This window comes from Zootoca vivipara, chromosome 9 (assembly GCF_963506605.1).
Source record: "Zootoca vivipara chromosome 9, rZooViv1.1, whole genome shotgun sequence".
Classification (NCBI taxonomy): domain Eukaryota; kingdom Metazoa; phylum Chordata; class Lepidosauria; order Squamata; family Lacertidae; genus Zootoca; species Zootoca vivipara.
This window is the reverse complement of record NC_083284.1, coordinates 72,747,596-72,773,812: the sequence shown is the minus strand read 5'-3', so window position 1 is coordinate 72,773,812 and position 26,217 is coordinate 72,747,596. Positions and strand designations below refer to the sequence as shown.

The 26,217-nt window shown below is 42.5% G+C and overlaps 1 protein-coding gene across 2 annotated transcripts in view; it reads left to right on the top strand.

The window, feature by feature from the left end:
- The window catches only part of PPP2R2C (protein phosphatase 2 regulatory subunit Bgamma), a 48,413-nt gene extending 23,384 nt beyond the window's left edge, over positions 1–25,029 (top strand). For both annotated transcript variants that reach the window (XM_060279035.1, XM_060279036.1), the window contains 8 exons: positions 6,218–6,315; positions 7,631–7,796; positions 10,060–10,172; positions 14,164–14,341; positions 16,261–16,425; positions 17,752–17,921; positions 23,019–23,110; positions 24,383–25,029. In XM_060279035.1, the coding sequence (XP_060135018.1) occupies positions 6,218–6,315; positions 7,631–7,796; positions 10,060–10,172; positions 14,164–14,341; positions 16,261–16,425; positions 17,752–17,921; positions 23,019–23,110; positions 24,383–24,674 (1,274 nt within the window). In that variant the 3' untranslated portion in view covers positions 24,675–25,029. The remainder of the gene's footprint in view (positions 1–6,217; positions 6,316–7,630; positions 7,797–10,059; positions 10,173–14,163; positions 14,342–16,260; positions 16,426–17,751; positions 17,922–23,018; positions 23,111–24,382) is intronic.
- The last annotated feature ends 1,188 nt before the right edge of the window (positions 25,030–26,217 follow it).

The window sequence follows — 26,217 nt, the reverse complement described above, 5'->3', positions numbered from 1 at the left end:
GATGAGAATTTTAGTCCACAACGGCACTACAGCACTTGCTCCTTTCATAAAAGATAGCTGTAGGTGTGCCGTCTTTCATGGGTGGAGGTCACCGTTCCAAGGCTGGCCTGTGAGGGAGCTACGGCAGTCCAACAAGGAGATGCAGCTTAAACAGCTTGGAATAGACCATTACACTCATAGAGTGTAGTGGCGTTTGCGGACGAGCCCAAGAAGAAATCTGGGAGGGGGTGGGCTGTTAGTCAGGCTGAGTCACGGGGCGTGCCTTGAATTTGATTGACAGGCAATTCTAATTTAACCAACACGTTGCTTTCGCTTTCCCCACTCTTGGAAAAGCTTGCGCGCGCGCCCTCCGCTGCATTTAGGTTTAGTCGACACTGCTTGCCCAATTAGCGGGGGTCGCCTGTATTCAGGGGCCCAGTAGGAATTTTGCCACTTGGCTGATTGGCTGTTGCCATTTGGTTTTTGCCTACTGTCAAGCAAATTGTCACAACTTGTTAGGTTGGCCGTTAGGCTTTGGTTAAAATGGTATAGGAGGGGCATGGCATAAAATGCCTACCCCCCTTACTTGCTCCTTATAGAAGTATTCCGTTAAAGGAATCCTGGGGCTCAGGGACTCTAGTCCATCATCCAGCCATAGGCAAGGATGGTGTGTCCATTACAGAGCCGAGCCTTGGGGAACACTCCTTGGGGGAAGGAGAGTGCCTGCGAATCGTACCCACAATCCCTTGGGGTGGGACTTACCAAGCACTAGGTAAGTCGGAGCTGGTCCTGACCCAAATGGTCAGATGGAATTGGTCCTGACCCAGTGGTCAGATGGAAATGGTCCTGTCCCTTAGAGTGGACGGAAGGATTAACCAAAGCCTAAGCCAACACTCAGAATTAAAATTGTATTTTTAATAAAGTTGTGGCCAAAATAATGCCCCAAAACCAAACCTAAAATATTGTGTCAATTGTGAGTTATTGAGATTTCTGGTGGGCTTTGTCACGCAACCCTTGTTTTCGTAGGCAAGGAAGATACCCAGCCTGAATTCTGATGGTACAGCCTGTGTAGTAAGTTCCTCTGAAGTTTCTGTTGGGCTCCGTGTGTCCACTGAGTGTTGCACAGACTGAAAGTCTGCTTCTGGGTTTTGGCTGCTTTCATGTATTGTGTTATGCACCATGTTTCCCTTCCTTGTTCTGTGCAGTCTTCAGATGATGGCAAGTAACTCAGCATCAATGTAATCTATTATACCGAGCAATGATAGTGGCTGCAAAGTGGCAATATACCAAGTGCATAATGATCGCTTGTAGATCCTGTATACTTTCCAGAAAGGCTCAATAAATCTTAGCAGACATGACTGATGCAAAAACAAAGCACACAAAAAAGAGTTCAGCTAATACCAACATTTAGCATTTGTTGCTTTGGTTTCTCTTGCATTAGAGATTTACCCAGGAGTCTTGGAAATTAATCATGTTGTGTAAAGAAGCCATCACACTGTTGACATAGATTCTGTAGTGGTGAACTTCTGTAATGCAGGAAGTATGGGTATTATTACAGTAGTTCATTTGGGTGGTTGAATAGTTTTGATAAATCTGTGTTCTCACCTCATGATTTGCACACTAGTTTTCACTTGAAATTCATCTTTCTCCTGGCCCGAGTTCTTGCAATTTACTGTTTATCACTAGTTTTCAAAAGGCAAGCGTGCTTTTGTGAGCTTGAAAGAGAGGTGGCTTGTTGGGTGCGTTTTGTTTCAGCTTCTCCAAGAGAAATAATAACCCCGAGCTAATTGAAGTGATGCTTATAATGTCTTGTCAGGCTATAAAACCTGAAAAGTTATGATTGGGCAGACATACATAGAAGGTTGGATTTTGTCTTGGAGACTTGTGATCCTCAGTGAGACATGGTGGGTAGTTAGCTCAGTTCCTTTTTGTTCTCTTCCTTTGGACAAAGTAAAGTCTTGTTCAGTTCTAGGGACTCGTCTCAAAAAGGATGTTGCAGATTTGGACAAGTTTCAAAACTGAGCAACCCAATTGATCAAAGCTTCCCTATGAGGAATGGTTACAACATTTCAGGCTTTTTAGTTTAGACAAAAGAGTAAGAGACAAAATGATAGAAGTGTATAAAATTATGCACGGTGGGGAAGAAGTGGAGAAAGAACAGTTTTTCACTCTCTCACACAATGCTAGAACCGAGGCACATCCAGTGAAGCTGAATGTTGGAAGATTAAAGACAGAAAAAAGAACGTACCTTTCAACACAGCACATAGTTAAATTATAGATTTTGCTTCCACAAGAGGCAGTGAAGGCCACCAACTTAGATGGCTTTAAAAGCAACAAATTCATGGAAGACAAGACTATCAAGGGCTGTTAGCCACAAGGGCTGTGTTCTGCCCTCCACAGTTGGAGGCAGCAATCCTTCTGAATACCAGCTGCTGGAAACAGCAGGAGAGAGAGTGCTCAGGTCCTGCTCATGGGCTTCTCATAGGCACCTGCCTGGCCACTGTGAGAACAGGATGTTGGACTAGATGGGTCACTGGCCTGATCCAGCAAGCTCTTCCATTGTTCTTAAGCTACAGTCCAAGCATACAGAAGTCAGAATTCCCCATTTTTCTATCAAGAGAAAATGTATTATTTCAATGAAGAGACAGATTTCAACAAAGCAAAAGCCCCAAACCTGGATTTTGGCATCCAAGGATTCTCTATTTTTACACCTATTTTCCCCTTAACTAACCAAATTCCAATCGTTTGCAAGCTTGGCCACCTCACTGAGGGAACACCGGGTCCTGGGGCATCTAGGTGCTGTGTTGGGGACCCTGGTTCTATGATATTTAAGCTAGATATTTAAAATATATATATATATATACATGCTTTTGTGGAATCCATGGACATAACCACAGGTTTACCTGGCATACTTTTCAGGCTATATAGAAAAACCACAGGACAAGAAACAAATAGCTAAGCCATTATCCTTCAATTCTAATACAGTACTGAATTTTTCAGTCACTGTGCTGGCTTTGGTGCAATAAAGCTGTGATTCAGGCATGTAGTAGCTGGGCCACTGATTGGTTGCTATGGCATGTACAGACCAACCAGCCTCCTGATTCATTTTCACTTGAGAAACACAAAATACTTGTGTGTTGCGTATCACTTTTTGTTACTGGAATAAAAACATCAGCCCATTACTTTGGGATTCAGAATGATGTTAACTATGAAAGAGAGTCCATGTGGCTATAGTGCAAGTAAAACAGGACATCTGTCTTGCAGAATGTAGTAGTTTATTTTTCAAAATAAAGTACAAGAAGACTTTGTGGTTTTTTAACAAGCAAGCAAGCGATGTATAAATTGCATGAAACAAACAAATCACAGCTCTAACTTCACACACTTCAAACACTGAAAGGCAGGAGGAGTCAGTCTGAGGTATCTCCCAGAAATTGCTTAGAAGCTGGCCTGAGCATTATGCTTCATAACTTTCTTTCTAGAAGGGCTTGAGATACGTTTTTTTAAAAGAGAAAAGCTCAGAATCTGGGGCACCTGCTGGCATAGGCCTGGAGAGAATTGCTGCAATAGCACTGTCATAAGTTCAGCTCCAATAGTTACCACTCCAGTACTGTGAGCCAGGGTCCTGTGGCCATCAGGTGGCTGAAAGAATTTGAAGCAGAGCTGGAGAGATAGCAAATAGAGAGATGGAGGAAAATTATGACTTGAACAGCTTTTATATTGATCAGAACCTGGACCAGGAGGGTGAAATCTCCTATATTTCACATAAGTTTCATTACTTATATAGGCTAGTCCATTTAAGAAGTAGACTGTGGATTACTACCATCAGTGTAACTGGGACCTCTGCCTTTCTGATACATTCATTTGAAACTTTAACAGTCCTTATAATTTCATATCCAGTGTGCCACGATCGTTCTTCTCTTCCTGTTTTTTAGCATCTTTTCAAAATGTTACGGTGATGGTATGATGTTGTCATTAATCTTATCGCCATCCAAGTTGCCAGGGTCTCATGCGACTGTTACTGAGTCTTTTCCACAGGCCCACACAAAGGTGGTGGAGCACTGATCCTGTCATCCACGGACACCCATCATAGCTGCTCTACTGCTTCCTGAAGTTTGCTGTAGCTGGTGGTTTGGCACAGTCCATATTAGCAAAAGTGACTCTGTAGCATCGGAAACATACGTTTTGAGAATGTTTATTATTTATTTTACTGATCCCATTGGCCTGTAAAGTGTCAAACAATAGTAATAAAATACTTCACTAATCCATAAAAGCAGCCCCTTTATTGTCCAGTAATCCAGAAAACAAATAGCCTAGGATGACATTTATGCCATTGCTATACAAGCAGAGAAAGATCTTGCCTTAACACTTCTTTCCAAGCTGGAACTCATACTACGCTGACATACAAGGATCATCTATTCAAATGAATGGTAGTAGTGCTCATGGAAATAGTGCTCAATTGGAAGGATGTGAGCAATCTTTCTACCCACAGATGTTGCTCCTGAATATGGCCACTAGCATTTGATGAAAAACTGACTAAGCAATGTAAGAAGGCATGGAGTGAAATCCAAAGATGTAGGTTTCAGGACACCTGGTTTCAGTTTATTAGTTATGTCAACTTTAGTGATCATTTGTCCTCACTCTCAGTGTCCTCGTTGGCATGATAACCTTCTTCAATATGATCTCTAACAGTTTACAGTATAAGTATTTTGCTGTGCTTGAGAATGATTATGTTTATTTCTTTGTGCAGGACACATGTAGTTTGAAGTTTTATTGTTCAGAGTTGGAAAAATTAATTAGAAGTATTTTAATAAATGCAAAGTAGCTGTGTTTGATGTTTTTGCCATTATTCCACTGCTCATTTTATGTGTACATATTTCTTTAATATTGAAATCATGGTCATATGAATTTAGATGTGCTAATTAGCTTTTGGTGATGTCATGTCAGCATCTGGGTGCAAGCTGTTTTATAACCATCATCTCTTAATGTGCTTCATCAGAAGTTCACCTCCTCCTGATCCAATTACTCCCAAGGATCATTGGGGGTTGTGCCAATGGGTGTCAGAAACGATAAAGAATAATGAAAGTGGCTGTGCAATTAAGTGAATGTGGAATACTATTCAGATAATTAAATTCAGAATAATGTGCACTGTACTTGTGTTGTATAGCATATAAAATATTCTCCATCGGTTACAAATAGATTAAAATTATTCCCCTATAGCTAGAGTATTCATAGCAAGTGAGTGAAAATATTTGACCTTTTTAGTGCTCTGAATAGTCGGGGAGCTTGATATGGAGTAGTATTTTGGTGGTTTGGTTCCTGTTACCATTTAGTGGCCTGTATTTAATGAACTGGTTTCTAGATGGGTGACGACATCTGGCTTCTCAGCAGCACATGTCAAAAGGATGCCAGTGTTTTGGAAAACAACAAGCTAAACATGAATCAGCTGTGTGATCTGGTGGCTTAAAAGGTTTAAGCAATTCTAGGCTCCATTAACAGAATTATAGATCATAGTAAGTACCACTCTATTCCGCTTTGGTCAGACCTCACCTAGAATACTGTGCCTCCTCCTGGGCACCGTAGTTAAAGAAGGATATGCTGCAAACTGGAATGTGTCCAAATGGTGACAAATATGGCAAGGTCCTATAAAGAGAGGCTGAAATAATTGAATATACTGTATTTAGAATGAAACGGTTTGACCCCCAGAGATGTACTCCATTGTCTCTCAAGATAGATGCCAACAATTAGGAGGTAATAGGATAGCCATCTTCAAATACTTGGCATACTACAAATACATAGAGGTTGGAGCAAATATGTTATCTGTTGCTCCAGAGGATATCACCTGAATCAATGGATTAATTGACAAAAAGCATTACTTCCCGACAGAACTCCATGAAGACCTGCATGATAGTGTGAGCTGTTCAAAATGGAACAGATGATTGAAAGGTGGTGGGCTTTTCTTCACTAGAGGCTTTTACATAAAGGTCAAATAGCCATCAATCAGGTGTGCTGTTGTGGATTTTCTGCACTGGCAGGGGGTTGGACTAGATGGCATTTGAGGTACCCACCAGGTCTATAATTATGTGACTCTTAAATGCTAAAGTTCTCTTGTGGTGGAATGAAGGTGGGGTTCAAGAAAAGAAAAAGAAAAAAAACCAAGTAACTCATTGTGAAATATTTGGTATTGTGGATGGGCAGTTTTTTTTCTGTAATTTGATTTTTTCTGCTTTTTCTTTCACAGCTGACATTATTTCAACTGTTGAGTTCAACCACACTGGAGAGTTGCTGGCAACAGGGGATAAAGGAGGTCGAGTTGTTATATTCCAAAGGGAGCCAGAGGTATGAATTTTTTAAAAGGTGCTCTGATTGTTGAAGGAATGTCTCTTACTACAGTATTCAACAGCAAATAACCCCACCCTCTGTTTGACCATACTATTAGCTTCCATATCCTGATCCACAAGCCCTGTGCACACACAAAAGGCTGATATAGCATTCTCCAAAGCTACTCTAGCTCTGGACGCCTGCCCAGAAGTGTTTATTGTGGCATTGGTGCTCCTTATTTTTGCAAGTTCTTTTTTTGCAGCATCTTCACGATGTCACTGGCAGCAAAATGCCAGCTCATCTGCACACACACACACACATTTACAAAAATCCGATATCTACAAAAACCCTCTTTGCCGAGGACCTGTTTTCAAATTAAGCTGCTGACTGCAAGCACCCTGTGAATATTTTTTAAAAACATCATGATGCAGTAGCTGCTATTCCCCTGTTGTTTGCAGGACAATAGATGTGACTGTTCTGGGCTTATTTTAATTGCACACTGGCTATTTTTGTCATGCTCGAATGCATGGTTGATAATGTAATGGTTACATGTAAAGGTTCTTATTTGTGGTTCAAATCGAAACTTTCCCAAAAGATTTTGTGATGGTTGGAAAGAAAAACTAAGTTGGGCCCTAGGTTTAGAAACAGTGAAGCTGAGGCTTGGAAGGGATTGGTGCCTTGTATTTTTAAAATTTGGTTTGTCCTCTCAAAGTGAGATAATATTGCAGTAATACTGTAGGTATTACTACAATAATATTGTAGATAATAAAGCAGTAATTCTCCATGGTGCCGCTAGGTGATGCTGCAAGGCAACATTCACAATGGTGGAAAGAGGAATTTTCTCCTCTTGTAGAAGCTTTGTGCAAATAAATTGATTTGCAATAGGTTGAGAACAGACAAGAAAGTGGGTGATATTCAACTAAGTTTTACTCAGAATACACATAACTTAGTCATGCTCATTGGTTTCAGTGGGTCTGCTTTGAGTACAGCATAGCTGAATGCCAACCGGTACTTTTCCACATAACAAATTACCTTGCAGAATGCACCACAAGGGGAGTTGGTCACTAGTTTAGATTAAAAAGAAATTATTAGATAACGTCATGGAGGGCAGATATAGCAGTGGCTATCAGAACTAAATGGAAACCCTGTGTTCTGAAAGCAGATGCCCAGCGAAAACCATGGCCCAACCTGTTGCTGTAATAGTAAGTATACAGGCTCTCTTCCTTCTTGGTTGCCATTGAACATATGGTTTATTTGGATCAAGTCAACTTGAAAGATCAGATAAGCTCTGAGGTCAACAGTTCATTTTTTGTTTGTCCTATGTTTTTCGCAGAGCAAAAATGAGCCTTATAGCCAAGGTGAATACAATGTTTACAGCACCTTCCAGAGTCATGAACCCGAGTTTGACTATCTGAAGAGTTTGGAAATAGAGGAAAAAATAAACAAGATAAAGTGGTTGCCGCAGCAGAATGCAGCCCACTCTCTTCTGTCCACAAATGGTAAGACAGCAGAACAGTACAGGATTCACAGTTTTTCTTTGTCTCTGGCAGATTGGCATCAGCTGAAAATTTGATGAATTACACCTAATTTTAAATATACATTTTTAGTGTAAAAAAGAACCCTGGAAGTGGTAGCAGGTTATGATGTGTCGTCACTTTCTGGGAGTAAAGGTGGGCAGGCAGCCCTCATGTACCTGTAGAGCCATCTTTTCCCCATACTGTTAGGCACCCTATAATGTTCCATTTTGATGCACATTCACCCATGTAACATAACATAAAAATGATGGGTTATTTAAGCCCGGGATGAGGAACCTATGGGCCTCCAGCTGCTCTTGGACTCCAAGTCCCATCACCTCCAGGCAGAATGGTGAATGGCTAGGGATGGTGGGGAGTTACCTCCCCTCTTTTCATGGACTGAGTAGGCAGTGCCCCTCCCCAAATTAAAGAAGAGCTCATTCAAGCACTCACTGAAACATGTGTGAGTTTGAGCTGGGAACATGGAAGCCGCTTGCCACAATAACAGATGTCATCAGTCAGACCTTTGCACGTACAGTCAAACATCGGTTTTCAAATGTCTTGGCTGCCGAACATTTCGGAAGCTGAATGCCAAAAACCTGGAAGTGAATGGTTCTGTTTTCAAATGCGCCTTAGAAATCAAACGGCTTCCGAGGCATGTTTCTCAATTTTCCCCATTAAACTTGCTGATCCTCATTTTTTGAATGTTTCGGAAGTCGAATGGACTTCCGGAAGGGATTACGTTCGAAAACCGAGGTTCCACTGTATAGCACCAAGGTCTAAAGAGGAGTCTCCACTCCCAGGGACACTGGAGGTGAGTCTTGTGCACCTGGCCTGCTCCCATTCCCAGTGTGAGCCAGCACATGTTCAGGCTAAGGGTGAGGGCAAGGAAACGGATCAAAAGTGTGTAGATTAACTTGGGATGTATTTTATATAAAGTGAGAATCTTAAGACAGGAAGAAGTGCTCAGAAATGTTCGCTGCTGATAAGAGGTGCAGGAACAGTTGCCCTAGGTCAAGATTTTCAAAATTTAGAACCCTGGGGCTCATTGAAAATTACTGAGGCCCGCTATTAAAATATTGGCACATGGGCAGAACCAGTCACAATATGGCAGTGGAGCCAGTCACAAAATGACTGTGCAGAAATAAATTGTATAATCTCTTCCTATTTCCTAATAGTGGCTATATTTTGTTGTTGTTGTTTAGTCGTTTAGTCGTGTCCGACTCTTCGTGACCCCATGGACCATAGCACGCCAGGCACTCCTGTCTTGCACTGCCTCCCACAGTTTGGTCAAACTCATGTTCGTAGCTTCGAGAACACTGTCCAACCATCTCGTCCTCTGTCGTCCCCTTCTCCTTGTGCCCTCCATCTTTCCCAACATCAGGGTCTTTTCCAGGGAGTCTTCTCTTCTCATGAGGTGGCCAAAGTATTGGAACCTCAGCTTCACGATCTGTCCTTCCAGTGAGCACACAGGGCTGATTTCCTTCAGAATGGATAGGTTTGATATTCTTGCAGTCCATGGGACTCTCAAGAGTCTCCTCCAGCACCATAATTCAAAAGCATCAATTCTTCGGCGATCAGCCTTCTTTATGGTCCAGCTCTCACTTCCATACATCACTACTGGGAAAACCATAGCTTTAACTATACGGACCTTTGTCGGCAAGGTGATGTCTCTGCTTTTTAAGATGCTGTCTAGGTTTGTCATTGCTTTCCTCCCAAGAAGCAGGCGTCTTTTAATATCGTGACTGCTGGCTACATTGGTTATACCAAATAATTTGGGAAATGATTTTAAAAAATTAAGGAGAGAATGAATAAATAAAAAGTTTGTCAAACAGCACAATTGACTACATGAACAGTGTGTGTAATATTAAAAGATGGAAGACATGGGGAACCATCTGGAGCAGATCTGGGGAAAGCACAGGGGAAGAATGAATCATGCCCCCCTCCCCAAATTCCATTGAGAAGTGCCTTCTGCTGTGTGGGGAGCAGCAGTCCATGTGTCTAAACTAATACATACAATCTGCATGTTGTTCCTTTTGTAGAACAAACAGTTCTTATACAGTGGTTTAGGGAAGCTTTTAATATTTGATTAATTATTGTATTTTAATATTTTGTTGGAAGCTGCCCAGAGTGGCTGGGGAAACCCAGCCAGATTGGCGGGGTATAAATAATAAATTATTGTTGTTATTGTTAAGAAAACCGTGACAGTATTACTTCTCATAACAGTGCTGATGTCTTTTCTTAAAAGATAAAACTATTAAACTGTGGAAGATCACGGAACGAGATAAGAAACCCGAGGGGTACAATTTAAAGGATGAAGAGGGGAAGCTTAAAGATCTTTCTACGGTGACATCACTTCAGGTGAGTAGTTGGAGAGTTGTTTTCTTCATTGAAAGAACAACTCGTGATGCTCTAATGTTTTATGTGCTGTGTAGCTTCAAGCAATCAAAAACACTTGAAATGCAACACAACAACATGTGAATAGACATTTGAATGTGCAACAGCGGCCAGGGAAGCTGGGAACTAAGGGTGTCAAATTTCTCATGGTTCCCAGTAGCCCCTGGATGTTACCATTCGCAGTGTCTAAAGCCTAATTGAGGTGCCTCTACAGACACAGAGATGGACCAGGCAATTTGGTCTGTTCTATTAGTAAAACTTACATCTTAAGCACCATTTTAGGCACCAATACCTGGAAGATGAAGGGTTATAAAAAATTAACAGGAGATAGTCTATTTTAAGCCCATACATAACCAATGTTGGGAGAGTAAACAAAGACACTTGCCCATCAGCCATATGCTATGATAAGAAGCGTAGGAATGGGGGGAAAGTTAAAATCCAGACAGATTAGGGAAGCAAAATTGGGACATTCAAAGGAAGCTGGCATTTTACATGAAAGAGTGGGAAGGTTTGTGGCAGACCCTAAGTAATGAAGCCAAATTTTGGAGACTTGTGGCTGTAGGAGAGGGTGAAGGGAGAACAATAAAGGAGGCCTCAATTTCCCCACATGAATGGTTTTTGCATTGTAGTAAGGGTTTTGGAAGGGATGTGGGTGGCGCTGTGGCCTAAACCACAGAGCCTAGGGCTTGCTGATCAGAAGGTTGGCGGTTCGAATCCCTGGGACGGGGTGAGCTCCCGTTGTTTGGTCCCAGCTCCTGCCCACTTAGCAGTTTGAAAGCATGACAAGTGCAAGTAGATAAATAGGTACCGCTCCGGCGGGAAGGTAAACGGCGTTTCCGTGCGCTGCTCTGGTTCTCCAGAAGCGGCTTAGTCATGCTGGCCACATGACCCGGAAACTGTCTGCGGACAAACGCCAGCTCCCTTGGCCTATAGAGCGAGATGAGTGCTGCAACCCCAGAGTCATCCGTGACTGGACCTAATGGTCAGGGCTACCTTTACCTTTACCTTTACAGGGTTTTGGAGAACCTTCAAATGTCTATTCCCTTATTCTTGACCTGCCTTTGGAACAGGGTTACATCAACTCAACAGGCATTTTAATTCCAGGCTAGTCATCCACTGTTGTTGTTCCAGTCTTTTACAAAGGTAACAACAGACCAATTACCTGCCGAATGTACCTTCTAAACTGTTCTCCAGATACCTTCTGAGCCAGCTAATAATATTAAAAAATTGTTTCCAGCCTTTATAGACCTGACCACAGCTTTCAACTCAGAACACAGGTCCTGCCTTTGGGAGAAGCTTGTTAGTACCAATTTTGACGGAAAATAGCTTTGGTTAATTCAAAAACACCATCAGAATAATGTGACCCATATATTAGTGGGTTTAAATGGACATCTTACGGAAGATAAAAATATTTGTCAGGGAGTCCAGCAAGGATGCATTTCTGATTAATTATCCCCCTCCCCTTAAAACAAGCACGATTCCAATCTTTATGTACACTAGTTACCGTACTTTTCCGTCTATAAGACGCCCCCATGTATAAGACCCACCCCCTATTTTGGGGGACTCAATTTTAAGAAAATGAGGGGAGATGGCCCAAAGTTGTTCAGCTTCTCCCCCCATGCAGCTGCGGGCAGGAAACACTCCCTAAATTGTTTCCCACACACAGTGGCATCGGAGGAAGTTGCGCTCCCGCCAACTGGCTGGCTGGCAGGGGCAACGCTTCTCCCCCTCTATGCCACGATCCGTGTATTGGATGACACCAGTTTTTTTACACGATGCTTGAATCAAAAAACCTCGTCTAATACACAGAAAAATTGGGTATGTAGTTCTGCTGTCTGTCAATTAGATAGGATTGTGACGCATGTTAACTAAGCTCTTTTGCAATAAAGAACATCTTAGCATTGATTACTCGAAAACCAATATAGTTGTTTTTGAGAAAGGACACAGAAAGCATAAGTGCACCGTGGAGGTCTCTGCTGTTGAGCAGTGTAGCTCTTTTATATAAGCAGTCAAAATGACGGTATGCAGAACTAGACAATGGATGTTAACAGCTTTTATTTCTAAAGGCAGCTGATTGGTGGAGTCTGTTCTAAAACATATTTGTAGGAAAAGCAGTTGCTCAAAGGTGTTTGGGTCCAAGATCCATCCATTTCGGCGCTCTAGGTGACGGCCTAGTTCGCCTATATGGACGCGCCGGCCCTGCTGTGGGGCCATGCGGGTGCCCATAGCTGTGCCGCTGATCTGGAGGAACAAGTCATCACCAAATTTGAAGTGGTTGTGGGTAAGGACAAAATGGCAGAGTGACATATTCCAGCAGCTCATCCATGTATTCTCGCGCTTTCTGCACTGGTCCAAGATCTGGAGTGAAGGCAGTGTTACTTCATTGGAAATACTTCAGAAAGGGTTCTTGAGAAAATTACTTGCTTTTATCCTGGATATACGCCAGCAGCTTTGAGAGCCCTACTGAATCAGGAGTTATAGCAGGCTGATCCAGTATTGGTGCAGATTGAATGAAATGGGCAACTCAAGACTCCCAAAGAAGAGCTGGTATGAACAAGTGAGATTGTGGGGTGGGGGTGGGCGAAGATCTGCCATAGCAAAATGAATATTTATTCAGTTTCTACAGAGTATGTGGCTATGCTTGGGGTTCCACCTAGTTTTAATCAGCGAATTAGAAAATTCAGTTTATCCCAGGATAAGGAAGTGATTAATGACCTTAATAAAAACCACTCCCCTCAATGATATGTTGCCATTTAAAAAGTGCCATCAAATTCAGTGATATTTCTCTAACATTCCCTACCGACAACTGAGAAAAGTTTTTACAGAATTAAGATTTCAGCAGCTGCTTTCCACTAATTTGACTAGCAGGTGTCGTCATATTCCTGTAAGAAACAGACATAGTACAGTATTTATTGCATTACTCAAGAAATTGTTATCTTATGTTGCAATGTAGTAGGTAGCCAATATTTGTTGTTGTTTAGTCGTTTAGTCGTGTCCGACTCTTCGTGACCCCATGGACCAGAGCACGCCAGGCACTCCTGTCTTGCACTGCCTCCCGCAGTTTGGTCAAACTCATGTTCGTAGCTTCGAGAACACTGTCCAACCATCTTGTCCTCTGTCGTCCCCTTCTCCTTGTGCCCTCAATCTTTCCCAACATCAGGGTCTTTTCCAAGGATTCTTCTCTTCTCATGAGGTGGCCAAAGTATTGGAGCCTCAGCTTCACGATCTGTCCTTCCAGGGAGCACTCAGGGCTGATTTCCTTAAGAATGGATAGGTTTGATCTTCTAGCAGTCCATGGGACTCTCAAGAGTCTCCTCCAGCACCATAATTCAAAAGCATCAATTCTTCGACGATCAGCCTTCTTTATGGTCCAGCTCTCACTTCCATACATCACTACTGGGAAAACCATAGCTTTAACTATACGGACCTTTGTCGGCAAAGTGATGTCTCTGCTTTTTAAGATGCTGTCTAGGTTTGTCATTGCTTTTCTCCCAAGAAGCAGGCGTCTTTTAATTTCGTGACTGCTGTCACCATCTGCAGTGATCAAGGTAGCCAATATACGACATAGTAATTTACTCATTAACTGAGGAATATACGAGTATCTATATCCCATCAAGTTGTTTACTACTGCAGTGGGGGGGGGGATCCAAGTGAGAATCCTTAAACCAAATGTAAAGGTTTGTCAAGGTGACTTGTTCATTTGAGCAAGCTACCAGTAAATACAATTGGCATTATGATTCAAATGCATGTTCATACGGTACTTGGATTTTTTAAAAATTGTATTGTGTAATATTGTTTTGTATATTGTATGTATGTTTTGAGAAGTTCTCAAATAGTGACGTATGTAGTGCTGTTTTAAAATATACCAAGTTCTACTCACAATTCACAAATCTATGAACAGCTCCAAGTTTGAAATGTTGTTTAAAACACATTTATTCTTTACTTTCTTATGTAGGTGCCTGTACTGAAACCGACAGACTTGATGGTAGAAGTCAGCCCCAGAAGAATTTTTGCTAACGGCCACACCTATCATGTCAATTCAATTTCTGTCAACAGTGACTGTGAGACATACATGTCGGCAGATGATCTTAGGATTAATCTCTGGCATTTAGGAATTACAGATCGAAGCTTCAGTATCCTTTCTCGTGGTTTACTCGCACTAGTCAGCTACTACAGTTTTATGTTTCAATGCATTTCAGACAGCTCATTCTCTGACTAGTTTGTAACTAATGTACTAAGGAAACAAACCAATAATGATGATGCATGGAGACTTCTGCCTTACCACCCCACTCAAGCACGCCCCCTCACCCCCGTGATTGAGGGGGGCAGGGCCATGCCACGTGTGGACCCTGTGTACACATGCCGCAGGGCATGCGGACGTCACTCACACACAAGTGCACCACACGGTGTGTGCGCACAGCTGCCGTGAAATTTTATGGGGGGGCTGGCCTCATCCTTGAAAATTTGGGGGGCCCTTAGCTCCCTGCTCCCCAGTTGGCACCCCTGACCCCACCTGAATATCCACTCTCTGCTGGAAAGTACAATGAGATATCAAGTCTTTCCCACTACTAACCCTATTGTCAGGGCCAGCTCGAGGTTTTGCCCTGCCCCCCACCTCTTGATTTTTGCCCCCTGCCACCACCAGGCACTTCTCTGCTTGCCACAAATGGGTGCCCGCTTCCTCCTCCTGCTCCTCTGCTGCCCAGCCATGGCCCTAACACCCTGCTGCCTCCAGCACGCCAGGGCTTCCCCCGGCCGCCTCCAGGACAGCACAGCAGGACTTGGCCATTGTGGCGGAGCACAGCCATGGCAATGGAGGAACAGGAGGTGGTAAATGCCCTGCCTTGGTAACTGGCAGGTGCCCAAAGTCATGAGACGGTGGCAGTGCCACCCCAGGAGCCTGCCACTGAGGCAACGGTCTCAATACGCCTCATGGCACTGCTTATTGTGACACACACACACACCCGCAATCTCAGGCAACCCCATTCCATTCCCCCCAGAATTTAGCTAGCAGTGGGTAATATCTCAAGAGGCGGCTGACCCTGTATATTAAAAAAAAGGGCAGTCATGCCAAAATGACGTTTGGGTCCACCATCTTGATTCAAAATGACACCCAGGGTCGGTGACAAAGTCTGCCACGTTACCTTGGGAACCCTTGTTCCAAGTTTGATGATGATATAGAGAGAAGGCCAAACATATGCTGTGGTAGAAAACAGGTGAAGTCCCACCAAACTCACATTTGGGTCTGCCATCTTGATTCAAAATGGTGCCTGGTGTCCAAGCATCAGCAAAGATCATGGCCTCCACTCTGGCAACCCCTGAGTTGAATTTGGTGGCAATATCTTAAGAGGCATCCAAAGGCATAGAGAACAACCAAGCACTCCACAAATACAAAATAGGTTGCTGATGTGGCCTTATTAAGGACCCATGTTGTTTGAAAAACAACATTTCTCAAGGATGTTGAAACTCATAAAGCAGTAGCAAAAGGTTATGACAAAGTGCAACGATAGTTCTTCTCATTGTCATGCACAGATAATGGCAGGTATCAGGAAATAATGGGATGAGTGCTGGCGCCTACGGCAGTGGTAGGAGGTTCGTGCTGATTGTGAGCCGAGTCTGAATCAGCCCAGGAGTTCTTTGGACTTCAAAATCCCCAAACAAGAACTTGGATCACTACTTCACAGACAAAATCATATTTATCTGAACATTGGAGGGGTGCATTTCAGCCTGGTTGCCATGGCAGTACTTGATGCATCAAAGAGTTTTTCCTCCTCTTTTTAACAGGTTTTAATGGAGATTTTTTCACTCTCAGATTTCACTGTCAGTCCCATAACTGCATCAATTGCATCCTCAACAGCTTAGCAGAACAAGTGGTTTTGACTAATAAAATGTACATAGCTGATATGATTAGCTAATAATATGTATTTTTAGCTTCCTAGCTGTAATTCAGTAGTGTTTTCAGTGAGAAATCATGAATGTAACATACATGAAAGATGGTAGCGAATAACAGTTTGGTCTCTGAACATGTTCCTTGCTAAATATTTCCACTCAGACATTGTAGATATAAAGCCAGCCAACATGGAGGATTTGACAGAAGTTATTACTGCATCTGAATTCCATCCTCACCACTGCAATCTCTTTGTTTACAGCAGTAGCAAAGGGTCTTTGAGACTTTGTGATATGAGGGCATCAGCACTCTGTGACAAGCATTTTAAACGTAAGTTACCGAGTGACATCTTCATTAAAAATGTTGACATCTGATATGGCAGACTTGAATGGGGAGGTTATTGTTTATGCGCTCATTAGAAGTACAGATGGCTCACAAATAAGCGCCCTAACCACCCTCCTCACCAACATCAATGGGGCAGGAGGACAGGGTTAAATCCTGCATTGGCTATAGGTGAGACTGTTCTCAGCATGATAAGTGGGAGTGGGAGTTGAATCATGCTCAGTTCAAGCAACCCAGAAAACTAGAGGCTCGGCTTGGAGTGTGTGGGCTGCCTGAAAGCCCTTGGCAAGCAGCATGCTGTCAGGTCAGGTCTGCAACCCCCCCCATGGGCACAGGGGTGAAATGGACGAGGAACAACAAGCTGACCTTGAATCCTGGCATGATGGAGGCACGGTGGGTGAGTAGCTCCCGCTTCCGAGAAATTGGCCCGTTTACCTACCCTAGATCGGGTTGCACTCCCACTGAAGGAGGAGGTTTGTAGTTTGGGAGTGCTTCTGGGTCCAGCTCCATCGGCAGCTGGTTTGACAGCTATGGCCATTCCTGGACCAGGAAAGCCTTGTCACAGTAGCCCATGTGCTGGTTACTTCAAGACTGGGGTTCCTGGAATGCGTTCTATGTGGGGCTTCCCTAGCGCTTGATCTGGAGGCTGCAGTGAGTGCAGAATGCTGCAGCACAACTGCTGACACGAGCGAGGCCTCTCCAGTATATCACACCTGTGTCATCTCCACTGGCTGCCAGTTTGCTACTGGGCCAAGTTCAAGGTGCTACTATTAGTGTATAAAGCCCTTAACAACTTGGGTCAGTTTACCTACAAGATTGCTTTCCCTCACATGTACCCATTTGACTGGTGAAAATGGCACTTTCTGCCTTTGTTAAGTTAAGTTAAATTTCGTTAAGCAGGGCATTCGTTAAGCGAGGCACCACTGTATTGTTTTGTAAACTGTTTTGAGTTATTTTACAATGAAAGAAATAAGTAGTAAAAAACCAGAACCTAGGCAGTGACTAGGCACCTTGGAGCCACTGTGTGAAATGTTAGCGTTTTAAACATTAAGTCAGTTTTACATTAACAGGACAATCCTATGTCTTGAGTTAGCATAACTGTATTTGTTATTTGAGCCAACTATTAAAAATACATTTTAAAAATACCTTTATAGTGCCTTTTTTTTTTTAGAAATTCATGGTGGATAACAGATTTTTAAAATCAGATAAGAAATTACAATGTAATATTCTGATTACAATTTGAAAATGCCATGACAAAATAAGCGATGTGTACTTCTTAATAGGCATATTTTTCTCTCTTTTTCACCTCATCAGTTTTTGAAGAGCCTGAAGACCCCAGTAGCCGCTCATTTTTCTCCGAAATTATTTCTTCTGTGTCTGATGTCAAATTTAGCCACAGTGGGCGATATATGCTAGCAAGAGATTACCTCACTGTCAAGGTTTGGGATCTGAACATGGAAACAGTGCCAGTTGAGATATACCAGGTACGTGTTTGTTGTTTTTATTAGACCATGATAATAAATGGCAGTCTAGGATAAAATCTTTTCAAACTCTGCAATAGATAGAGGAGACTGGATTACCTTTGACACATAAGAGAACATTTTTAAAGGAAGGGATGTGGTAGCAGCAAACTCTTCCTGGGCCAAAAGTCAGTGCTGTTTCTGACATTACTTAAAAGTAAGTAGCTACAACTGCTATATAAACCATCAAACAAACAGAAGTGGGTTACATAAATAATTTATAATGATTCAGAGCCACTGAGAAGGAAAGCTAATTGACAGATTTTGCAATTTTCCCATCACTCCCATGCAAGAGGCAAGTGAGTACTCTGGAACATGGGTAGGAGTTGTGAATGTTCCTGTTATTAAACTCCAACATATATCCAATACTATCTTTTTAATCCTAAACCTAATAGTGAAAGATACAGGAAATTGAATGCAGATTTCAAAAAAATAGCAAGGAGAGACAAGAGGGCCTTCTTAAACGAGCAATGCAGAGAAATAGAGGAAAACAACAGAAAGGGAAAAACCAGAGATCTGTTCAAGAAAATTGGAGATACGAAAGGAAAATTTCGTACAAAGATATCCATAATAAAGGACAAAAGTGGAAAGGACCTAACAGAAGCAGAAGACATCAAGAAGAGGTGGCAAGAATACACAGAGGAATTATACCAGAAAGATATGGAGGTCTCGTACACCCCAGGGAGTGTGGTTGCTGACCTTGAGCCAGACATCCTGGAGAGTGAAGTCAAATAGGCCTTAGAAAGCACCGCTAATAACAAGCCAGTAGAAGTGATGATATTCCAGCTGAACTATTTAAAATTTTAAAAGATGATGCTGTTAAGGTGCTACACTCAATATGCCAGCAAGTTTGGAAAACTCAGCAGTGCACTTCCGCTTGGATCACCATAGAAGATGGCTGAAAATACCATCTCTCCGGTTCCCACGGGGTAATTTACGAGGATGTAAATGGGAGCATGCAGCCTCCTGAAGTCTTCCCGGGGGGTACGGGAAGATGCAGTCTCATCCGCAGGTGCCCACCACCAGCTTCGACTGGAGGGGCTGGGGGGCACTGGATGGAAGCCCCCATGGGAGTCTGGATCTCCCGGACGCTGAATCTACTAGCGAAAACAGCTCCATGACAAGAGAAAGATTGGATATAAGTCGTGGACATGCTTCAGACAAGGAAAGAAGATTTATTCTGCTAAGCTCAGCCACTGAGAAAACAAAAGATAACAGAGAGCAAGAAATGGTATGTGTACACAAGAGCAAGAAATGGTATGTGACGGAGCGGAAGGGGGGAGCGAGAACTTTATAACTCTGCTTTACTGTGCTTTACAATTTACTTAACAAAACTCCCTCCTGAAGAGCCATAAACAACATTTACAAAGCAAGCGAGATCAGAAAGTGGGAAATTTATTGAATTAATATGGTTTCTCAAATATATAAACTGTGTGAATTGAAAATATAAATAATCAAAGTATGTATTCTTGGATTTGCTTGGAATGTGGTTAAAGATTCCCTAAAACATGGACATCAAAGAGAAGCAATCTCACTAGCGGCTGGAAACTTATCAAGAAACTTCTGAGATACGACGCAGTTACAATTTAGATTCCACCATATTGGAGATAAAGCCGGCTACGATATTAGTCAAAGGGGGAGAGAGCCATAAATAAGACATTAAATGTGTGTTTATAGTTCTGACCTGGCAAAATCTCCCCTGAAAAGGCTATTTTGAGTAGCGATTTGGAGAAATCATCACAGAGGCGTAAAGATTTGATTTATTGGGACTGCTTGAAGATGGCGGCTGCTGGCTGTGAGAAGGATTTCTGGATTTCTGGACAGACTTGGCAAGATACCAGCGTGCGAAGAGACAGTGCTAATTTACAGAGGAATCATAGGCATAAACTCACACAGAAACATATACAGTTTGGTCAAACTTGCTTGCTCGAAGAACTCAGTGGCTTGAAAGAAGATAGAAGGATTTAAATAGATTATTGGATAAGATCTGGACTATATTGATTAGAAATGCAGAGACTATAAGAGGACTAGGCTTTCTGAGTCTGAAGCATGGGAAGTCAAATTTAAATTTGTATAATTTGGCAGAAGATTTGGATTGTTTAATTGATATTTGCATAATTTGTATAATTTGAAAATGGATTAGATATTTAAATTGGAAAATCTAATAAAAATGTTTATTAAAAAAGGAAAACTCATCAGTGGCCAGAGGATTGGAGAAGATCAGTCTACATCCCAATCCCAAAGAAGGGCAGTGCCAAAGAATGCTCCAACTACCACACAATTGCACTCATTTCACACGCTAGCAAGGTTATGCTTAAAATTCTACAAGGTAGGCTTAAGCAGTATGTGGACCGAGAACTCCCAGAAGTGCAAACTGGATTTTGAAGGGGCAGAGGAACCAGAGACCAAATTACAAACATGCGCTGGATTATTGAAAAAGCTAGAGAGTTCATCTGCTTCTGCTTCATTGACTATGCAAAAGCATTTGACTGTGTCGACCACAGCAAACTATGGCAAGTTCTTAAGGAAATGGGAGTGCCTGATCACCTCATCTGTCTCCTGAGAAATCTCTATGTGGGACAAGAAGCTATAGTTAGAACTGGATATGGAATAACTGATTGGTTCAAAATTGGGAAAGGAGTACGACAAGGCTGTATATTGTCTTCCTGCTTATATGCAGAATTCATCGTGCGAAAGGCTGGACTGGATGAATCCCAAGCCGGAATTAAGATTGCTGGAAGAAATATCAACAACCTCAGATATGCTGATGACACAACCTTGATGGCAGAAAGTGAGGAGGAATTAAAGAACCTTTTAATGAGGGTGAAAGAGGAGAGTGCAAAATATGGTCTGAAGCGCAACATCAAAAAAACCAAGATCATGGCCACTGGTCCCATCACCTCCTGGCAAATAGAAGGGGAAGAAATGGAGGCAGTGAGGGATTTTACTTTCTTGGGTTCCATGATCACTGCAGATGGTGACAGCAGTCACAAAATTAAAAGACACCTGCTTCTTGGGAGAAAAGCAATGACAAACCTAGATAGCATCTTAAAAAGCAGAGACATCACCTTGCCGACAAAGGTCCATATAGTTAAAGCTATGGTTTTCCCAGTAGTGATGTATGGAAGTGAGAGCTGGACCATAAAGAAGGCTGATCGCCGAAGAATTGATGCTTTTGAATTATGATGCTGGAGGAGACTCTTGAGAGTCCCATGGACTGCAAGAAGATCAAACCTATCCATTCTGAAGGAAATCAGCCCTGAGTGCTCACTAAAGGGACAGATCCTGAAGCTGAGGCTCCAATACTTTGGCCACTTCATGAGAAGAGAAGACTCTCTGGAAAAGACCCTGATGTTGGGAAAGATTGAGGGCACAAGGAGAAGGGGACGACAGAGGATGAGATGGTTGGACAGTGTTCTCAACATGAGTTTGACCAAACTGTGGGAGGCAGTGCAAGATAGGAGTGTTTAGCATGTGTTCTTGAAGCTACCAATGTGACAGTGTTCTTGAAGCTACCAACGTGAGTCTAAACAAACTGCGGGAGGCAGTGGAAGACAGGAAGAGTCAGACACGACTAAGCGACTAAACAAGAAAAATGCCCCTTTTGTTGTTGTTTAAACTGCACCTGTGATGTCCTTCTGCTCCCAGGGATGCAAACTTAGTTCAGTCTCCTCTCTTCTGTTAAGCCAAGCCTGGAAACATGCCAGTAGGGCTTGAAATATATAGAAGCTATTTGAGAACAATGCAAGCAGTCGGGGCTTTGGGCTCGTCCACACTTTTGTTTATCCTACCACTTCCCCTTGGAGGAAACCTGCTCTTTACTACTGATGTGGATAAAACATCTGTTGGGTTTCCTGCAGATTAATGTTTGTTCTGATTCAGCAGTAAAGAGCAGGTTTTTCCAGGGAAAGCAGCAGGGGAAATGGAAAACTGCTTGGGCCCGTGCTTTCTAGGGATGCAACAAGTGTAAGTACAGAAAAGTAGAGAGAGCTAGCTGCTATTGCGAGCATTTGTGTGGGAGAACATGGCTTTTGAGATAGGAATTGGGATTGAAATCCTGTAGCCACTTTCCTAGGAGTAAACCCCACCTAACAGGAGTATAGGGTTGTGACATTACACTGAAACTGAGCACAAGCCTCTTTCTAATTTCACCTCTGAAGCAGGGGTGGCAAGGACATTGAGCTACATAATTCAGCTTACTGTCTCTTTCAGGGAAACTAGTGCCACATCCCAAATAAATTAAATATAGTTCATAAAAGATATGGGATATGGCTTCTTTTTGTAGTACTGGTTTAAGTTATGTACAATTTTCCCACAAATAATGGAAAGTTGGTTCAAAGATTAAAATATTAACTTAGGCCTGTAAATCTATGAAGAGTCTTTAAAAATTATCCAAAATGTGCCCTCGTTGCTTTTAAAAGAAATTCATCTTAAATGTTGAAGAGAAAAGCTTGTCTGGCATTAGCAATAGCACAGCTAGGAACTTAACAAAATAAATTAATCAGCAATGTCAGGTTTGCTGCTAGGGCCATTGCTTCAAAACAGAAATAAGCTCACAGTCTCTAAAACTAAGATAATCCTATCAATTGCCTGGGAGCAAGCCCCATTGAACTCAATGGGCCCTCCTTCTGAGCAGACATGTAGAAGTGTCAGAGGATCACGGTAGGTAAGGAAGAGTCTTCTTCACGTTCACTATTTATTTATTTAGAAGTGGGACTTGCAACAAACATTCTTATGCAGTTAATCCCCAGGCCCTAAGAATAACGCTCCAATTCAGGGCTGCATCCAGCCCGGAAGACCAAAGCTGAATGAAAGCAAATGTAATTCCTAATAGTGGGGCCAAAGAAGGTTGAGAGGTGTTTGGATCTCTTAACATGATCCGTCAATAAAGTTACTTCAATGTGGATGTTCTGTTAATTTTATTATCAATGCTTGTTTACGGGTAACATTTAAAAAGCTGATTCCACCAAGAGTTGTTGGCACTGATGTTCTTTGAGGGCAAATGGAAAAATAAAAGGTCTAACCTTGAAATAACAAAGCTGCTTTTTGCTCACAAAACAGGTTCATGACTACCTTAGAAGCAAACTGTGTTCCCTTTATGAAAATGATTGCATCTTTGACAAGTTTGAATGTGCGTGGAATGGATCTGACAGGTAATATAGCCACCCAACTGTCTTGTTTACCATACAATACTACTTTGGTAAGATGAGAGGAGCCAGTCAAGAACACCATTCTAGCTACAAAGGAGCTTGTGGTGGACTTTAGGAGACAGAAGAACAAGGTCCAGCCACTTTTGATTGACGGAATTTGTGTGGAGAGGGTAACGACGTTTAGATTTCTAGGCATTGAGTTACAGGAGGATCTGTCCTGGAGTGTTAACACAAAGGGGCTTGTGAAGAAGGCGCAGCAGAGACTGTATTTTTTTGAGAATTTTAAGGAAAAACCATCTTCCACAAAAGCTGCTGCTTGCCTTCTTTCACTGTGCCATACGTACGGTTTATGTGTGTGGTACGGAAGCTTTACTTCTCAGGATAGAGCAGGGCTGTGTAGAATTATTAAAACAGCAGAGAGCATTATTGGCTGCTCACTCACCACCTTAGAACAAATCTACACCACCAGGGAGTGCTAGACATATCAAGAGATCCAACGCACCCTGGTCACCATTTCTTTGAGCTCCTGCCATCGGGACGGAGATATAGAACAATGCAGGCAAGAACGAGCCGTCTCAGGAACAGTTTCTTCTCTAGAGCGATTTTGGCCTTAAATGGAAAGCCTGGACTTTGAAGTCATCTTATTTCACTTGTTATTTTGTATTATATTTACTGTTTTTAATTAGGTTTTGTAATTTTGGATTATGCAGAATGCTTTATCTGAGTGGATGTAGCAACCGAGTAATTTCGTTGTTCCCGCAAGGGGACAATGACAATAAAGATATCTTAAAACAGGCATCCCCAAACCATGGCCCTCCAGATGTTTTGGCCTACAATTCCCATGATCCCTAACTAACAGGACCAGTGGTCAGGGACTAACAGGACCAGTGGTCAGTAGTCCAAAACATCTGGAGGGCCAAAGTTTGGGGATGCCTGTACTACCGTAGAATATGAAGAGGAATATTTCTTGCTCTAAGAGATGTTTGTAAAGTCTGAAATATATTGCTGCTCCCTTCAGTGGGGGGGAAGCAGAGTGGCACTGCGAAGCAAGAACACTCCACACTTTATCTATTCATATAGTTATTGATTTTATATCCCCCACCCTGCCTCCCAAAGGAGCTAAGGGAAACAAACATGGATAAAACAATGAAAACCATCTTCAAATGATCTTAAAAATAACCCCAACACCGATTTCAATGGCTCCTGTGCAGAGGCTTTCCCCACTGGGTTGTGCACTTCGTTCGTAACGTCTTCCCTGTTTCCCTTCCTCTGCAGTGTCATCATGACAGGAGCATATAACAATTTCTTCCGAATGTTTGACCGGAACACTAAGCGTGATGTTACATTGGAGGCCTCCCGAGAGAGCAGCAAACCGCGAGCAATTCTCAAACCTCGGCGGGTGTGTGTTGGAGGCAAGAGAAGGAAAGATGACATCAGTGTAGACAGTTTGGACTTTACCAAGAAGATTCTGCACACGGCATGGCACCCAACAGAAAACATCATTGCTATCGCAGCAACAAACAATCTGTACATATTCCAGGACAAAATGAACTCTGAAATGCACTAGGATTCCTCTTTGTAAACAGCCGTCCAAGAGGTGACAGGTGTGGTCGCTGTTTTGAGATGTGATCCTAATCCTTTTACTTGGAAGTAAACACCACTGAATTCAATGGGTCTTACTCCCCATTAAGTGTCTGCAGGTGTGATGGAGATGGATTTGCCCTTTCAACTACCCCTACCACACCTTGAGACAACCACTCAATGTTTTAATTTATTGCAATTGGTGAAGATACATTTCAAAATAAATTATGTTAAGAAGGGGCCCTGTGTCCTACTCATCACCAATTATTTTATATTAATTCTAAAAAACTGCCCACAAGAATCAGACACCTACATAGTACAAGGTCCTCCATTATTTATTTTAAGGTTTAATCCCAGTTTTTACTTTTTTACATTAGCCCACTAACACAGTTGTAGTTCCAAGAGCAAGAAGTTACTGAAGCACAGAAATGGCCTCAAATATGCCTTAAGCCAGAATCTGGGGCATAAGAAAACCTTGCAAGAAGCCTCTGGTTGGGCCAGAGCATCTAACAGCACATATGCAAGCAGGAAAAGATGCCGCGGAGGTCAAAGGTAGATAAGGCGGCTTTTAGACTAAGGACCACATGGTTGGCACTATCCTAAGGTATCAGCTAAGGGGGTGGCACCATTAAGGACACACAGAAAGCAGAGGAGCGCACCTACAGCCTGTCAAGCAAAACTGCTGCATGACTCTTTCAATCCGTAGCTCTTCTCCATTATCCAATACCAGCGTAGGTTTATGGAGGGACTGGCGATTATTCTTTAAGGAGACCTATTTCCCGCTCAATCTGAGTAAGGTGGGTAGAATATAATGATAACAGCTATCTAATGACTTTTCAAAATATTTGCCATTGTTCCATCTGCAAGCAGGTTTCACTCTGAAAGTTCATAAAGTAAAAGGGTAAGGAGGACAGGCACTAGCTCACCTCAGGATAAGCAAAACGAATCAATGGCTGTCACAATTAATGTCACAATGCAGCCATTTAAAGCACTCTTCCGACAGAACTCGCCTCTTCCTACCAGAACTCACTGAATTGTCAATGCAAGCCCCTTGGACACGAAATGTGGAGATTTAAAAACATACAGCATGCTCAATGACACCTGCAAGAGTGAGTTGTCTCATGTCAACCATCTCCAAGTTATTTCTTGGCCTGACTGAAATGGAGGAAAGCACAATCACCTAACTGGCCAGGCTGCCTTTCTCAAGATCCCCCTGCTGTTAATTAATTTTGCACTATTCTGCATAGACCTTTCGATAAATGGGGAGGGGGGGCGTCTTAAAGAAACTTGCATGCCTTTGCACTTTGATTTGGAGGGGGGCGAGGAAAGAGAAGGGGAGAAAGTGAATCCAAGCGGATTCTGTGACACAGTGATTTTAATCAGAAGCTTTGTTAACATTACATGAAATGAAGGACACCTGCCATTTTCTTGATGCTGGACATTGTGTACAGAAGCATCAATTTCAATAATCCACATACAGTATGAAATGTATACAGTAATTTTACCTGGGAATGAATGTTTACCTGGGA